Genomic DNA, 18745 nt, shown 5'->3' with positions numbered 1-18745 from the left:
TCCCATGCTATCTCTTTTCTGTTTCTCTTTTATATAAAGGAGGGCTACTGTTTTGTTGATTTGACATCCATCCCAAATTCTAAAATTGTTTATCAGTTTTAGGAGAACTCTGGTAAAATTATTGGATAACTTTTGTATACAATCATATCATCTGTAAATAGTGTGGCTTTGATTTCTTCCTTTTAAGTTCATATTCCTATGGTCTACTTTTGTTGTCTTATTGCTGTTGCAAGAATTCAAATATTATATTGACGACATACAGAGGGAGGTAACAGTCTTGCTTTGTCTCTGATTTTAGTAGAATTGAATTACATTTATCTTTGTTTAATTCTTTGTTGACTATTGGCTTTCTCTTTGTGATCATTATTGTGTTTAGGTATGTGCACTGTATCCTTGATCTCTATAAGACATTTGGCATTAATGTGTTTTGCAATTTTTGAAAGGATGTTTCAACATCTAATGAAATGACGGTTTGATTTTTTTTTCTTTTAAGACTGTCATTATTGTGTTTACGAATGCACACTGTATTCTTGATCTCATTAAGACATTTGACATTAATGAGTTTGGGAATTTTCCAAAGGATGTTTCAGCATCTAATAAGATGACAATTTGCTTTTTTTTTTTTCTTTTCAGATCATCTATTTGGTGGATTACATTGATAGATTTTAGTATGTTGAAACATTCCTCCATTTCTGGGTTGACTCCTTCTGGATCATAGAGGATGATATTTTACATGTGTTCGTGGATTCAGTTTGCAAGCATTTTATTGAGTTTATTTTTATCAATGTCCATAAAGAAAATTGTTCTGAAATTCTCATTCTTTGTTGTGTCTTTGTGAGGTAAAGAATGAATTTCCCAATGCTCCTTTTTTTCTATTTTGTAGGATAGTTTGAAGAGTATAAGGTATAAGAGTACAAGGTAGGAGTGTTCCTCTTTCTCCACACCCTCTCCAACACCTGCTATCTCCGGAATTTTTAATCTTAGCCATTCTGACTGGTGTAAGGTGAAATCTCAGGGTTGTTTTGATTTGCATTACCCTAATGACCAATGAAGTTGAACATTTTTTTTGTCTTTTTTTTTTATTTGATATAATTTATTTACATTTCAAATAATTTCCCCTTTTCTAGCCCCCCCCCCCCACTCCCCGAAAGTCCCGTAAGCCCCCTTCTCTTCCCCTGTCCTCCCTCCCACCCCTTCCCAGTTCCCCGTTCTGGTTTTGCCAAATACTGTTTCACTGAGTCTTTCCAGAACCAGGGACCACTCCTGCTTTCTTCTTGTATCTCATTTGATGTGTGGATTATGTTTTGGGTATTCCAGTTTTCTAGGTTAATAACCACTTATTAGTGAGTGCATACCATGATTCACCTTTTGAGTCTGGGTTACCTCACTTAGTATGATGTTCTCTAGCTCCATCCATTTGCCTAAGAATTTCATGAATTCATTGTTTCTAATGGCTGAATAGTACTCCATTGTGTAGATATACCACATTTTTTGTATCCACTCTTCTGTTGAGGGATACCTGGGAAGTTGAACATTTTTTAAGATACTTCTCCGCCATCTGATGTTCTTCAGGTGAGAATTCTTTGTTTAACTCTGTACCCCATTTTTTAATAGGGTTGTTTGGTTTTCTGGAGTCTAACTTCTTGAGTTCTTTATATATATTGGATATTAGCCCTCTATCTGATGTAGGATTGGTGAAGATCTTTTCCCAATTTGTTGGTTGCCGATTTGTCCTCTTGATGGTGTCCTTTGCCTTACAGAAACTTTGTAATTTTATGAGGTCCCATTTGTCAATTCTTGCTCTTAGAGCATACGCTATTGGTGTTCTGTTCAGAAACTTTCTCCCTGTACTGATGTCCTCAAGGGTCTTCCCCAGTTTCTTTTCTATTAACTTCAGAGTGTCTGGCTTTATGTGGAGGTCTTTGATCCATTTGGATTTGAGCTTGGTACAAGGAGAAAAGGATGGATCAATTTGCATTCTTCTGCATGCTGACCTCCAATTGAACCAGCACCATTTGTTGAAAAGGCTATCTTTTTTCCATTGGATGTTTTCAGCCTCTTTGTCGAGGATCAAGTGGCCATAGGTGTGTGGGTTCATTTCTGGATCTTCAATCCTGTTCCATTGATCCTCCTGCCTGTCACTGTACCAATACCATGCAGTTTTTAACACTATTGCCCTGTAGTATTGCTTGAGGTCAGGGATACTGAGTCCCCCAGAATTTCTTTTGTTGCTGAGAATAGTTTTAGCTATCCTGGGTTTTTTGTTATTCCAGATGAATTTGAGTATTGCTCTTTCTAACTCTGTGAAGAATTGAGTTGGGATTTTGATGGGTATTGCATTGAATCTGTAGATTACTTTTGGCAAAATGGCCATTTTAACTATATTGATTCTACCGATCCATGAGCATGGGAGGTTTTCCCATTTTTTTGAGGTCTTCTTCCATTTCCTTCTTCAGAGTCTTAAAGTTCTTGTCATACAGATCTTTCACATGTTTGGTAAGAGTCACCCCAAGATACTTTATACTATTTGTGGCTATTGTGAAAGGGGTCATTTCCCTAATTTCTTTCTCAGCCTGCTTATCCTTTGAGTATAGGAAGGACACTGATTTGCTTGAGTTGATTTTATAACCTGCCACTTTGCTGAAGTTGTTTATTAGCTGTAGGAGTTCTCTAGTGGAGTTTTTTGGGTCACTTAGGTAGACTATCATGTCATCTGCAAATAATGATTGTTTGACTTCTTCCTTTCCAATTTGTATCCCTTTGTCGTCCTTATGTTGTCGAATTGCCTGAGCTAGTACCTCAAGTACAATATTGAAAAGATAAGGAGAAAGGGGGCAGCCCTGTCTAGTCCCTGATTTTAGTGGGATTGCTTCAAGTTTCTCTCCATTTAGTTTGATGCTGGCTACCGGTTTGCTGTATATTGCTTTTACTATGTTTAGGTATGGGCCTTGAATTCCTGTTCTTTCCAAGACTTTAAGCATGAAAGGATGCTGAATTTTGTCAAATGCTTTTTCAGCATCCAATGAAATGACCATGTGTTTTTTTTTGTTTGAGTTTGTTTATGTAGTGGATTGCATTGATGGATTTCCGAATATTGAACCAACCCTGCATTCCCGGGATAAAGCCTGCTTGATCATGGTGGATGATCATTTTGATGTGTTCTTGGGTTCGGTTGGCAAGAATTTTATTGAGTATTTTTGCATCGATGTTCATAAGGGAAATTGGTCTGAAGTTCTCTTTCTTTGTTGGATCTTTGTGTGGTTTTGGTATCAGCGTAATTGTGACTTCCAGAAGATCCTGCTATACCACTCCTGGGCATATACCCAGAGGATTCCCCACCATGTAATAAGGATACATGCTCTACTATGTTCATAGCAGCCCTATTTATAATTGCCAGATGCTGGAAAGAACCCAGGTATCCCTCAACAGAAGAGTGGATGCAAAAAATGTGGTATATCTACACAATGGAGTACTATTCAGCCATTAGAAACAATGAATTCATGAAATTCTTAGGCAAATGTATGGACCTAGAGAACATCATACTAAGTGAGGTAACCCAGACTCAAAAGATGAATCATGGTATGCACTCACTAATAAGTGGATATTAACCTAGAAACCTGGATTACCCAAAACATAATCTACACATCAAATGAGGTACAAGAAGAAAGGAAGAGTGGCCCCTTGTTCTGAAAAGACTCAATGAAGCAGTATTCAGCAAAACCAGAACAGGGACCTGGGAAGGGGTCGGTGGGAAGACAGGGCGAGAGAAGGGGGCTTACGGGACTTTTTGGGAGTGGGGGGGGGGCTAGAAAAGGGGAAATCATTTAAAATGTAAATAAAAAATATACCAAATAAAAAAATTAAAAAAAAATTAAAAAGAAGCACAGATTTTGGGGGAAAAAGAGTACAAGGTATAAGGTATATAAGAGTATAAGGTCTTCTCAGGAAGTCTGCTTGAATTCATTGGGAGACTTTTAATAACTTCTATTTCCTTAGGGGATTAGGACAACTGATATAGATTCCCTGATCTAGAGTTAGCTTTGGTAAGGGGACAGAGCATCCTCCATTTGTTTACATTCTCTCCATTTTGTGTACTACAGGTTTTTTAGGTGAGATGGATTTGTTTTTAATTTTCTCTGTTTGTATTTATATCTCACTTTTCTTCTGATTTTCCTAGTATTTGTATAGTCTCTTGACTTTTACTTAGTTTGAGTAAGTGTTTGTGTTGTTGGTTTTCTAAACAAACATGTTCCTCTTTTCAATCATTATTGTTTAATTTGTTTGTAACTGACTTCAAACCTGAGTTTGATTATTTTCTGCTCTTCACTCTTTTTGGGGTTGCTTTGTTTTATATAGAGCTTTCAGGTATACTTGTAAATTGTTAGTATGGGATCTTCACCTTTCTTAATGAAGAAACTAAGTGCTATGAATATTCCTCTTAGCACTGTTTTTACTATGTCCCGAAGTCTGGGTACATTGAGCATTCATTTTCACTGAGTCTGAGAAAGACATTAATTTTCTTCATTATTTCTTCTTTCATCCTGTGGAAACTAAGTCAGTTTGCATGTGTTCATAGGTTTTCTGTTGTTTCAGTTGTGGCTGAAGTTTGGTTGTAATTCATGCTGATCTGCTAAGATGCAAGGGGTTATTTCAAACTTCTTGCATTTGTTGAGCATTGCTTGTGCCCTCATATAAAGCAAATTTTGAAGAAGGATTCTTGTGCTGCTGAAAAAAATACATTATTTTGTATTTCTGTGAAATATCTTAGAAACATCTGGTATGTTAATTTGACTCAAAGTTGGTTACTTGCATTATTTCTCTGTTTAGTTTGTGTTTGTTCCTTTGACATTAGTCATTAGTCAAATGGGCTATTAATCATCATTAGTCAAATGGAGGATTCATGTGTGAAGATGAGTGATTACAGCTTTAGTAATGTATATTTTACAAATGCCAATGCCTTTGGATTTGGGGCATCAGTGTTCAGAACTGAAGTATCATCTGGGTGAAGTTTTTCATTGAACTTCATTTCATGCTTTGTCCTACTACATTTTTTTATTACTTTTGGTTGAAATTCTACTTTTTTTTAATGGTAAATAAGAGAAGTTTAATACGAACAAACATTGAGTATATTTCATTCAGTTGTTCCATTCTTAATATTCTTGTCTGTGTGCTTATTTAAAAGCAATGAATCAGAAACATACTACAGGTTTGACAGTGGACTTTTTCAATCAATTGTTGCACCATGCACATTAGCTCCTACAGTTAAATATTCTGCAAAAGAAAAATGATCACTCATTACTACACTATCACTGATGTAAAGAACCTCCACCCAAGGAAAGTAGCTATTACAGCAGTTGGCACATCAACCGCTTTCAGGCAAAATTAGTCCTGATTATTCTCATAGTTACTCTTTGACACTTCGGTTTTGAATCTATGGAAAACTTTATCAGAGTCCTTAAATCTTTTCATGAGTTTCGTTGAGTCATGGTTTCTCAGGCACTAGGAACTGGGAATTTTTTTTAAAAGAGGATGTAGTAATTGCTTTCCCATTTCTACTACCCAATACTTGACAAGAAGCACCTTGGGGAAGAAGGGTACATTTTAGTTGATAGATTCCTGGTGGGGTCAGCATGGTGGTTCCAGCTGCAATACAAACTTGACAACACACTTTGTTATGATACTGTGGAATAACAAGCAGACACAGACAGGAAGTGAAGCCACACCAGAAACTTGAGGGCTTATTCCTCAGAGATCCACTTCTGCCAGTTAGATCTCACCTCTTAAGAGTTCCACAATATCACTGGATAGGGCTACTCACTATCCTATTGAAATACACAGGCTTGTGGAAGGCATTTGATATTAAGACTTAATCTGTTAACTAACCTTTCCACTATGAGATGCTGATCCTTGTCCTGTGCCTGGCAGATGCCAATAGGAGCCCTGCATATGATGACAGTCAATCATACCCCTTATCATTGCCAACTATGCCTTGTGGGGACAGAACTACAACCTCTACACTTGGTAAGTCTGTCAAAACCCATAAGAACAATCGTTTCTAAAGACCCTCCACTGTCTAAAACTTCTTTGTAGGGTGAAGTGACATTGTCTCCTAACGTCTCCTAAACTTCACCATGTACTTCTTGAGATCCCCAAAATGGCTAGAATTAGCTGTGTCAGATGTCTAATCCAGGGAATTTCATTAAAAGCCACACACTGGAGTAAGCTATTTGGCTTCTGAAAATTCTATCCATCTGCATCTAGAAACTGGATAAGAGCATGGGACAATGAAATGATTTATGAAAATAAAATGATTTATGAAGTACAAACTGTCACCTCCAACTCCTTTATCCTGTCCTATATGTGATATAAAGACCATGTGTTACTCTATATAATTATAGTATATAATTATGGTATATAATTAAACAACAAAAAATGTGTTTCAAAAATTAAGTTGCTAAGATAGATACATTGATCAATTGGTGAAATGCTTGTCTAAGCATCATGAAGTCCTGGATATGACCATCAACCTTACATAAAATCCAGAGTGGTACAAGCAGGAGTGTCAGACGTTCACGGTTATCCTTGGAGCCTAGACTGGGATTCATGAGACCTGACACCCTACCTCTCAAGGTCTTTCAAAAAGAAAAGGAAAGAAAAGAACAAAGTAAATATAATATAATGAAAGTATTTGAAACACTTCAGGACGATTTGCTTTGAAGAAAACACAGTATAGGATAACTATCATTATGGCCTGCCAAAATTTTGGAGATTATAGTCTTTTGTTTCTTCCTTTCTTTCAATTATGACCTTAAACTCACATTAGAATTTAAAGGTGCATTTAGCAGAATATAAACGCATTATGATTATAATAACCAGAAAATCCATGGTGTCATTTGAATGCTTTCATGAGGGCAATGTTAACTATTGTAACAAGTAAACACTTAAGTTCAATGATTAAACATAGCATAGAGGACAGACATTCAGTGCTTACACAACAACTCAATTGGGATATTTTATAGTCCCTAGGTAAGCAGCTTCCCTCCATAGATATTTGCCAGTCTTACGCTCCTGAGTCTTCTTTTTTTTTTTAAATTTTTTTTATTCGATATAATTTATTTACATTTCAAATGATTTCCCCTTTTCTAGCCCCCCACTCCCCGAAAGTCCCGTAAGCCCCCTTCGCTTCCCCTGTCCTCCCACCCACCCCTTCCCACTTCCCCGTTCTGGTTTTGTCGAATACTGCTTCACTGAGTCTTTCCAGAACCAGGGGCCACTCCTCCTTTCTTCTTGTATCTCATTTGATGTGTGGATTATGTTTTGGGTATTCCAGTTTTCTAGGTTAATATCCACTTATTAGTGAGTGCATACCATGATTCATCTTTTGAGTCTGGGTTACCTCACTTAGTATGATGTTCTCTAGGTCCATCCATTTGCTTTGAAAATTTTTTCCAACCTTCACTCTGAGATAGGGTCTATATTGTTGCTGAGATTTATTTGTTGTATAGAAGAGAATAATGGATTCTATTTGTAAATATACTTTTGTAGCTTGTGCCTTTTCATTGTGCAATTGAATCTAATGACATTGAGAAATAGTAACTTTCAACTATTGTGAACTCCTGTTATTTTAGTGTTGATTTTTTTTTTGTATGTGCAGTAAATTTATCTTTTTGGTTTATTCATATGAAGTTATTCACTTCTTGTGTTTTTGTGGATGTAGAGACCCTCCTTGCATTGGTGTTTTCCTTCTAGTCCTCTTTTAAAGGCTGGATTTGTGGAAATATGTTGTTTAAATTTTGTTTTGTCATGGCACATCTTGTTTTACATATCACTGGTGATAAAAAGTTACAATAGTTTGGGCTGTTATCTCTGGTCTCTTCATGTCTGGAAAACATTGATTAAGGCCCTTCAGGCTTTGAAAGTTTCTGTGAGAACTTGGGTATACTTCTCATAGGTTTGGCTGTATATGTTACTTGGACGTGTTCATTTGCAGTTTTTAATATCCTTCCTTTGTTCTGCACATTTAGCATTTTGATTAATATGCGGTAGTTTTTCTGGTCCAATATGTTTGGTGTTCTGTAAAGTTTTATGTTTATATGGCCATCTCTTTCTTTAGGTTAGGATATTTCTTCTGTGATTTTGTTGAAGTTATTTCCTGGGCCTTTCAGGTGGGAATTTTCTCCTTCTTCTATTGGAATTATTCTTGGATTTGGACTTTTCTTGGTAGCCCAAAGCCAAAAGAGGTTTTATGAAAGAAATTTTTTTATTTGGCATTTTCCATGAGCAATACAGATTTTTTTTGTAGCTTGTCTTTTATGCCTGAGGTTTTCTCTTCCATCTCTTGTATTTTGTTTGATACTTTCACCTGTATATTGTTTTCCTTTCTAACTTTTCCATCTCCAGGATGGCCTCTTATTGTATTTTCTTTATGCATTTATTTCCATTTTCAGGTCTTGAATAATTTTATTTCCTTCACCAGTGTGAGTGTATTTTCTTCTATCACGTTATATTTATTCACTTCTTTAATGTATTCTACCTTTTATTGTATTTTCTGTATTTGTTTAAGGGACTTACTCATTTCTATTTTAATATGATTAGACTTAAGGTCATTTTCTTGTGGTTTAGGTGTGTTAGTACATTCTGGGATTGCTGTAGTAGGATATCTGGGTTCTGGTGGTATCACATTGCCCTAGCTTTTGTTTATTGTGCTTCTGCTGGCTTTTAGCCATGTGGTTACTCCTGATGTTGGCTGGCATGGTGGTCTCTGAAAGCAACACACTTCTGTGATTGCACATAGAGGTGCTTGTCTTTGCTGGCCCTGGCTTCCAGCGATGCAGGCATAGATGATGGTTACTGATGGCTTCAGGGCTGTCTTTGTCCCAGAAGGCAGCAAGCCTCCAGTGATGAAGTGGAGTGCATAAATGGTATCAGACAATTATGTATGGGCTTCAAGGTAGAGGACAGAAGGGACAGAAATGAACCCTATAGCTTCTAGGCTTGCCAGGTGACTCTCTCAGGCACTATGGTCTGATCTGGGCATCTATGCCTGAGAGGGCCTTCAGGTCCCCACATACCCCATGTCTAAACAGAAAGCTGGTCAGCCACCACCTGAGATCAGCACCTGTGAGGCAAACAAAGCCAGAAGGGCTCAGAAGCCAAGTGACAGTGTACAGAGCCAAACAGCAGGAGGGCGGAGACAGAGGTATAAGAAGTCCAGATCAGGTAAAAACAATATAAACTGACTATATATACATATACATATATATATATGCACATATATACATATATACATATTATATGTATACATATATACATATGTTTGTGAGAGAGAGATAGAGATTTCAAGATACTGAAATATGAGTAACACAAAAAATATATTTTGTGTTTTATGGCATGATATTTTGAAATGCTTGACAGGGCTGGATTTAAAGGAAATTGACATGTTACCAGTTATCATTATTACAATATTTACTATTTTAGTTCATCATGTCTGCTTAAAATACAGGGCTGTCATCGAAAAATTACGAGCCTGAGAAAAGAAACTAAAAGGAACACTGGAACAAAAGACAAAGAATTTTATAGGTCGAAATGAGTCATAGAGAAGAGCAAATGAAATTTGGATACAGGAGATAGAAAGGATGTAGAACAAAATGCAGAAATTCATAGATGGGACGGAATAGTATAGTGAGAGCAATAAAATTTGAAAGCAGAATGTAGAGGAATATTTACTACAGCTTAGAAAGTCAAAATAAAGTAGATGCTGCAATATCAGAATGACAACATAATGAGAAATTAAAATTATGGAAGCAGGAGAATATATGAAATTATGGAAGAGGAGGAATGATAAATGGAGAAATAGGAAGAGTGGGCACATCCCTCAAGGGAGGAAGTCTAAACATCAATTAGGGAAACTACTCAGGTAGAGACAGAAGATAACATTAGAGAAAGTCAACCAAACCTTGTGTGAAAAACAAACTTCAGCTTATCCGGTATTATATAACAAAGACCACTGGACAATTATTATCCACGGGAGTATAAGGAATGGCAACCCGTGGATGTTGTAGAACTGAGACAATTTAAGGAAAGTTTCACTAATTTTGGAATGGATTCACAGTTTGGAAAACAAATCCTGATGTCTTATTAAAAATAGAATAATCCCCCAGTATTGGAAGGAAATGGCAAAAGCAATATCAGGATCTGTATAACATTGACAATGGTTCTAATGGTGGAGAGAAGAGGAGGAGGAGATAGTATGACAGAATAAGGTCAGAGGTAAAGATATTTCTAAAGATTAGCTGCTTGATGAAGGTCATTTTGCTGAGATAAAGGTGCATTCTCTATATGATGATGAAACCTTGACCTTGGGTTGCCTGGCAGCCTTAACAAGCCTGGAGCAAAGTCACAGATACAGGCCAAGGACTTGAACCAGTTTTTCAAGTCATGCAAGCTCCAAAAGAAACATTTCCTTACTTCTTGCAAATGTTTAGTGCCAGAAGTAAAATTACATAGAAAACATCATTCAGGAGATACACATGAGTTGAAATGTTCTGTTAGTTTATAGAAAAAAGGAACCTTTTGTTTTGTGAGTAGTGAAAAGTTAGGGGGAAAGCAAATGCCATGCTTTTAAGTGAATTTAAGAAATGAAAGGACTCACTCACAGCTGTCAATTTGACATTTGCATCCATCTTTACCAGTTGCTCTCAGGAAACCATATAAACAGCTAAGTGTTAATGAGACTACTTGTTGGTTCTAGCAAATCAGAAAATCTTGAGAATAAAAGAAGTGTATTCACTTCCATTTTATTTGCACTTTGTAACCACTTCTGAATCATTTAGAATTAATGAAGTATAATTAATGTCTCTATTATCAGACACCCAGCCAAACTAATTACAAAAGAGGGCACAATTTCAAAGATAAGATGTTTGAAGCATTTCTTTCTATTCAACTTAAAACTTTTAATGAAAGTTCACTTATTGTGGTTCTTGTGGTTCTCAGATTCCGAGAATGGGAAGAGTAGAATCTTTCAGACAAATGAAGAATGAAGACTGATTAGAGGCTTAATGGATTCCATGTGACTGTGGTGTCTACCTGATAGCCCAATGTACATGTTTTGAAGGTTCTAAAATAATTTGAAAACTGCTTTTAAACATAATGTTTCAGAATTTTCAGTCTTTTTATCACATAGTTTTAAAAACAAAAAGTCATCATAACCCACATTGAAATTCCCTTGCAATAAACTGAATGCACTTCTGTCCAGAAATCCACTGAAGAGCAAATATGTTGTTACTTTTATCACAATAATTCTATAATATTCTGGATTTAATGTATTAAACATTTTGATTATGAAGTGTCAGTACTGCTAGTTCAGTAACCAATAGAGTATTTATTCAAACCTAACACCTGATGAACACAATCTGTCTGTTAAACTCTTATTATGATTATCATTAGTTCAATACTAAATTGATCACTAATTATGGCAGTTATTCAAAAATCTCTGTTATTAAAAAATAAATAGTGCCAAACCATAACCTCCATTATATATGAAAATGACTACCCTGTCAGAATGAATTTTTCATATTAATCAAATTGTTCTTTACTAGTGTACGTTTGAAATAAAACGCTAGTATATATAGTGTCTGATATCTCATATTTGACATTTAATACACTCACTCAAACAGAAAATGTAGCTTTGAATGTATCAGCTGGCATTGTCATTACATCTATTACATCTGATTCTCAGAATTTTGATTATTTCACATGCATGCAAGGTATTTTATTACTTCTGTCACTGCTTTGAAAAATTCTACTCTAAGTCAACTACAGAAAAGAGGGTTTCTTTGGATCACAGTTTGAGACCTTACCATCCAACCTTATATGGAAGCTTTGATGACACAGCATAAGAAAGCTTGGAACACTGTACAATTAGGAAGTCAACACAGTTATTTCTAATGTTCAGTTGTCAACTTCTTTTTATTTGTATTTTATTTTTATTGGATGTTTTCTTTACTTACATTTGAAATGTTATCCCCTTTCCTGGTTTGCCCCCAGAAACAGTCTGTCCCATCCTCCCTGTCCCTGATTCTATGAGGGTGTTCCCCCAGCCAAATACCCACTCCCCCACCCTGCCCTCAAGGACACCGGGGCATGGAGACTTCACAGGACTAAGGGCCTCTCCTCCCATTGATGCCCAATAAGGTTATCCACTGCTATATATGCGGCTGGAGCTGTGGGTCCCTCCATATGTATGCCTTGGTAGGTGGTTTAATTTCTGGGAGCTCTGGGGAGGGCTGAGGTTGGATGATATTGTTGTTCTTCCTATGGGGTTGTAAACACCTTCCGCAGTTTTAGTCCTATCTCTACCTCCTCCATCGAGGTCCCCATGCTCAGTCCAATGGCTGGCTGTGAGCATCTGCCTCTGTATCCGTCAGCCTCTGGCAGAGTCTCTCAGGAGTCTGCTATATCAGGCTCCTGTTAGCATGCACTTCTTGGCATTCACAATAGTGTCTGGGTTTGGTGACTGTACATGGGGTGAATCTCCAGGTGGGGTAGTCTCTGGATGGCCTTTCCTCCAGTCTCTGCTCCACACTCTTTCTCCATATTTGCTTCCATGAGTATTTTATTCCCCTTTCTAAGAAGGACAGAAACACCTACACTTTGGTCTTCCTTCTTCTTGAGTTTCATGTGGTCTGTGAATTTTATCTTGAGCATTCTGAGCTTTTGTGCAAAACATACCGAACTTATGGGACACAATAAAAGCAGAGCTAAGAGGAAAACTCATAGCTCTGAGTACCTCCAAAAAGAGCCTGGAAAGGGCATACACTAACAGCTTCACAGCACAGCTGAAGGCTCTAGAACAAAAGGAAGCAAATGCATCCAAGAGGAGTAGACATCAGGAAATATTCAAACTCAGGGCTGAAATCAACCAAGTAGAAACAAAAAAGACCTATACATACAAATAGCCAACGAAACCATGAGCTGGTTCTTTGAACAAAACCAACAAGATAGATAAATCCTTAACTAAATGAACCAGAGGGCAAAGAGACAGTATGCAAATAAGCAAAATCAGAAATGAAAAGGGAAACATAGCAAAAGAAACTGAGAAAATCCAAAAAAAAAAAAAAAAAAAATCATCGGATCCTACTACAAAATCCTATACTCAACAAAAGTGGAAAATCTAGATGAATTATACAAGTTTCCACACAGATACCAGGTATCAAAGTTAAATCACGATCACATAAATGATCTAAACAATCCCATATCCCCTAAACAAATAGAAGCAGTCATTAATAATCACCCAACCAAAAAAAGTGCAGGACCAGATGGGTTCAATGCAGAATTCTATCAGACCTTCAAAGAAGCCTTAACACTCATACACTTCAAACTGTTCCACAGAAGGAACAGTACCCAATTCATTTTATGAAGCTATAATTACTCTAATACCTAAACCATAGAAAGACCCAACAAAAAAAGAGAAATTTAGACAAATTTTCCTCATGAATATCTATGCAAAAACACTCCATAAAATTCTTGAGAATTGAATCCAATTTACAAGTGTTACAAAATAGAAACCCTGTTGACTGCACTGTGGGTCAGGACAGACCACAACATTACACTAGGAGGACAATGTCACTTAAAGAGAACACCACAGACCCTCTCCATGCAAATGAAGCATCCCTAACATCTCGGACTGAGCCAAACTGAAGCATCTATCCCTGGATCCCAGCCTACTCCAAAATGTTTATAAGGTCTCTGTCCCCAAGGAAAAGGGTGCCTGTGTTATTTCACCAAGAATCATCAGAGATTATCAGTCTTGGTGACCTTTAATGCTCCTGGGAAGAATTTACTCTCAGGAAGGGTTTATTTAGTTCTTGTTGGTGGTAGTGGTGATTTTTTTTTTTTTTTTTTTTTTTTTTTTTTTTTTTGTGGAATCTTGTTTCTGCCCAGCAGTCCTAGTTGGAGGTTTCTCTGTAGCTGCTTGGCTAGCTTTTGTGAAATCTATTTGTGATCAGTAATCTCAGCCACTTCTTTCCACTCCCTTAGTTGCTCCAGCTCTGGCTCTGGCTTCCAGATGCCCGTTATATCCTGTCCCTTGCCACAGGCCTGTGAGGGAAGTACAAGTGGGCCAGTCATCTGCCTTTACTGGCTTCCCCTTGAAGAACTGTAAAATTTGACTCTTCTGGCTAGGCCAGAGCCTTTTGGGGCCTTCCCTTCCAACCAGTCCCAAATGGACATCATCCTGAGGTAGGTCACCAAAGGAGACCTCTGGTGTGTGTGCATGTACACACACACACAAACACACACACACACACACAGAGAGAGAGAGAGAGAGAGAGAGAGAGAGAGAGAGAGAGAGCATATTTACACCACACTGCACATACGCACATAGACATACATACTACACTCTCATACAAATGTTCACAGACAGACATACTCAACCTCCTTCATGGACACACATACATACATATACCACAGTACACAAGCACATATACTACACCATATACATATGCAACACAGACCACACACATACCACTTACACACATGACACATGTGGTGGTCTTTAGGAATAGCTTTGTGGAGGGTGGTAGTAAAAAAAAGAAAAGAAACCAAGGCCTCAGAGCCTCAGAGCCTCAGAGCCTCAGAAATATTCCCATTTGAGAGGTGGAAGGAGGGAGAGGAATGGATAAAAGAGAGTAAATGCTCCCACTCTGGGGTCTGAGAGACAAAATAATAAATACAGAGCATCTGAGAGAGCAAGTCTCTGAGAGATCATGTCAAGGGTGGGTAAGTTTACAGAGGGAAGGAATAAGTAGGAAAGTTGGGGAGATCAAGGCCTAACATACAGACCAAGGGTCAACTCATAGAGACTCACTTTCCTGGGTCACGAGTCTGTTGCTGATTCTGTGCTATTCAGTCAGAACTGATCTTGTATGGCTAGATGATGAGATGGTGGACAGATGTCAGAGGGGAGGGTTAAATGCTGGGCCAGGCTCATACAACCTATGAAGAATTAGAGACAATCTGAAGATCACGTTGAAAAAGAATAAAGGAAAGTCCTCTGGTCTTAAATCCACACTGGCAACTGCAGGGCTTATTAAAAGCATGCGATTGTAGGAAGCATGACACCGGGCTATTTCAGCCTCGAAGGTTATAGCTTGCCCAATTGTATTAGAATCTCCAGAGACACAGAACCAGTATGAGCCAGAAGGCAGGGAGGACTGGATAGAAGCAATGTCTTCTGGGAATGACATGACAACTCTACCTCATGAACTCACAGCAGCTGTGGTTGCCTCCACAAGACGTGCATAAAATCAAGCCAGTTGGCATTCTAGAATGGAGGAAGAAAGGGCTTCTTACTCCCCATCCCTGAGGAGCCAGAGTTGGCTGAAGGCTTCAAGGAGAGGGAGAACCAGCTTTCGTGAAGGAAGTGGCCTTTCTCTAGCAGGCTGACCACGATTCACTGGACAGAGGACTCACCGTGCTTCCTCTCACATGCAGGACAAATTCAATTCACAAACTGGACTTGATGGGCTACAAAAAACCAGTAATAATAAAGAGGACATGAAGACAGGGAGGGTAGGAGATAGGGACGGTCTTGGGAGGAATAAAGGGTTAATATGATAAAAGTATATTTTATGAAGTTTTCAAGGAATTAATAAAATACTATCTTTTTTTTTTTAAAAAAAAAAAAGCAACTGTATAAAAATGAGAACGCAAGCATGGTTGGTGCGGGCAGATGGCTCTCTAACCTCCACCCCCTCACTTTTCCATAGTAGTGATTAGTCGACAAATCGTGGCCAGCTAATGACTTCACTTAGCTCTCCTTGCAATTAGGTGTCATGCTCACATGACAGGGTTCTGTCAGAAATGAGGAATGAAACTGTGGACCACGGCCTCAAAGCCAGGAATGTTAACCCCCTGTCCCTTTCCCTCCTCCCAGCTGTTGATCACCAGTGTCTCTCACACACTGAGTGTTTGTGGCAGCTCTCCATGATCTACCCAGACATTATGCTCGGGCCACATGAACTTCTGTCTCATTCAAGCCACTGTATTTCACCTAGAAGAGGCCTAAAGCAGTTCTGAGCATGCTGTGTGCCCCTTTACAACTACATTAGAAGAGGCCAAGTGAATTGTGTGTAATCAGAGCTACTTAGGAGGCTAAGGCAGTTGGTTCAAGGCTAGTCTAGTCTATATAGCAGGAGTCTGTCTCAGAATCAAAGCAAACAAAGGACTGAAAAAGGCACTAGGTTCAAACTCTGGGAGCAAGATACATACAACTCTAGGACTGTGTAATGTAAGTGTTGCCAATTTTCTCCCTTTTGCCTCTGCCTGGAGAGTGCTGGGATATTGGCCTGCAGCATCACCAACCAGATGTCATTGTTTTAAAGGCCAGGTAATGAATATTCAAGACTTTGTCAGTCACCTTGCACTACAACTCCTCACCTCTGAAGAAACTGTGAGACTGGCTTAGATTTTTCTCTACTCCAAGGAAGGGCATGTCTAAAATCAGCTGCCAAGATCAGTGTAAGTTGGTCTGGAAAAAAAGGCATTTGGGTCTCAAACATTCAATTCCCCTTTGAAGTCAATATTTCTAAGATCTGGGGGTTTGTTCGTTGTTTGTTTTAAAACTTCGCTGTCTGATCCCGCAGTGAGGGTTAAATAAGTTAATATGCCAAGGGGGCTTTTGTATATTCTCCCCATGGTGCTTGAGTGTTTTCTGATCAGTACACACATGGTGACCACTCCAGCTTCTCAGTAGGCGGCATCTTCTCCATAAATAAAAGACTGGAGCATAGACACCCAAGTCAGAGTTGTATCCACCACTCAGTAGAAAACCCAGCTCAACCAGGATCCAGGCTAGCCAGGTGTCATCATGGAAACCTGAGGCTGGAGAGGAGGGCAAACCATCCAGCCCTAAAGGAAAAGTCTCAGCAGCTGGGCCAGAGCTGCCCCCTACCAGCATCTGGAAGCTCAGGGTGCATGACCCCCCCCCTCCCAGGCTTCAGGAGCCAAGTTCACTGAGGCCCCGCCCCGGTTCCGCCCCAGTCCCGCCCCAGTCGCGCCCTCTGTGAGCTTGCTGAGGCCCCGCCCCGGTTCCGCCCTGTCCCTCCCCAGCTGCACACCTGCCCAGGATTTTGCTGAGGCCCCGCCCCCGCGGCCTGCTGCACCCTGAGACCCACCGGCGGGGCAGGCCCGGGCGCTGTGCCTTCGCTCCGCTCCCTCTGCGCCCTCACGCGGTCCGCAGGCTGCGCTGGGTCGCTGAGGGCCCGGCAGGCAGACCTGGCGCCAGGACTAGGCCTGCGCTGCCCTGGGTGAAGGCGCTAGGTGAGCTGCTCAACTCTGCGCAGCTGCGGCGGCTGGAGGAGGACCGTTACCGCGGTGTGGGAGAGTCGCTGTTCCAGCCGCCACTGTGGCTTTACTGGACTTGGCTGCTCCGATGGATCCCGCTCTGGATGGCCCCCAACACCATCACCCTCATCGGCCTTGCCATCAACCTGGTCACCACACTAGTGCTCATCTTCTGCTGCCCCACGGTCAAGGAGGAGGTAGGGCTGGCCTTTTGTCAGTACTGTTCCCTGGAGCCCTGGGGCCTCCTTCTGAGAGGGCAACACTATAGGCATTGGTGGAGCATGGAGACCCTGTGTAGGAGCATCCTCTAGGTCTCAGAGGAAGGTGAGGGTGGGACCAGACTGCTGTCCCCAGCAGGTGTTAATTTTCAGCCTCCCCAGGGACTCCTGGAGACTGTCACTCCACTAGCCCAATCCTGTCACCATTCTGAGCTTCCCCAGAGGGGGCTGTCAAGGTCACTGCCCCAGTCCTGTGTCTGCCCACTTCCTCCCTGGGCCATGGCTCCATCAGCCCATATTTCACACACTGGGGAGTAAATACCCACATCTCCATGCTAGCAGGACTTGCGGATGGGTTGGGCAGGGCCAAGATGCCTTCAGCCCTTTATAATTCTGTTTCTCAAAGGTGGTGCCTAGTGATCCTAAAACTACTGGTAGCACTGATCAAAGATAAGTTATTTCTGGACGGCAACTTCCTTGTTGCTTCATTGGCTTTTTCATGAAAAACAAGCAGGAAGTAGGTGACTGTCCTTACAATGATCTAGACATAGATATAAAAATATCTAGACTTAGATTATAAAAGCCAACATATTTTATTGGTAGTGATTATATCCAACCTATGTCTAAAGTAAGAATATTAAGTAATGTGGGCTTTGGACAATGGTGGTCAGAAGTGGTTCCTTGGGCTGAGCATAGAGAACATAACAACATGGGGGGAGTGCCCGCTACACCATATGGGACAGCATGGGCCTGCAGAGTCCATGACATCACTTTCTTTACGCTCCCTCCATAAGTACCTGTAAGCATCGATCATACACAAATGAGAGACCAGGTTGGATGGATACCAGGAATACAATAGAAATAGCTCATGTCCTGCATCCATGCAGACACTTCTTTAAGGGCTTAGTGGAGGAGGTCCTTTAGAGCATCTTGCCTGCAGATGACTGTGTTAGTCACCTGTACCTCAGCAAACACTTGTTTTCCTGGGATTTGGGGTTTCACTGGTTCTCGAAGCCCCAGAGGCTCACTGTGTCAGGATGGAAGGACAGCAGGCCTGCAAGTGAAGGGCTTGGCTCCCTGTCAGCCTCCTCATGGCAGACCTGACCTACCCGATCTGTTTTCCTGTGTTGAAAATAGAAGTAATGTCTGCCAGGCCAATTTTACAAGGCAGCCGCAAGGAGCTA

The 18745-nt window shown here is 40.0% G+C and overlaps 1 protein-coding gene across 1 annotated transcript in view; it reads left to right on the top strand.

Annotated features, from left to right (window-relative positions):
* Nucleotides 1–17654, top strand: part of LOC127670546 (putative sperm motility kinase W) — a 48976-nt gene extending 31322 nt beyond the window's left edge. Inside the window, 1 exon segment of the mRNA XM_052165061.1 lies at nucleotides 17110–17654. Coding sequence (XP_052021021.1) covers nucleotides 17110–17654 — 545 coding nt within the window.
* Nucleotides 17655–18745: the final 1091 nt, after the last annotated feature.

The sequence above is a fragment of the Apodemus sylvaticus genome, chromosome 20 (genome assembly GCF_947179515.1).
Source record: "Apodemus sylvaticus chromosome 20, mApoSyl1.1, whole genome shotgun sequence".
Classification (NCBI taxonomy): Eukaryota; Metazoa; Chordata; class Mammalia; order Rodentia; family Muridae; genus Apodemus; species Apodemus sylvaticus.
The sequence above is the reverse complement of the archived record's forward strand: the minus strand, read 5'-3'. Positions and strand labels throughout refer to the sequence as shown.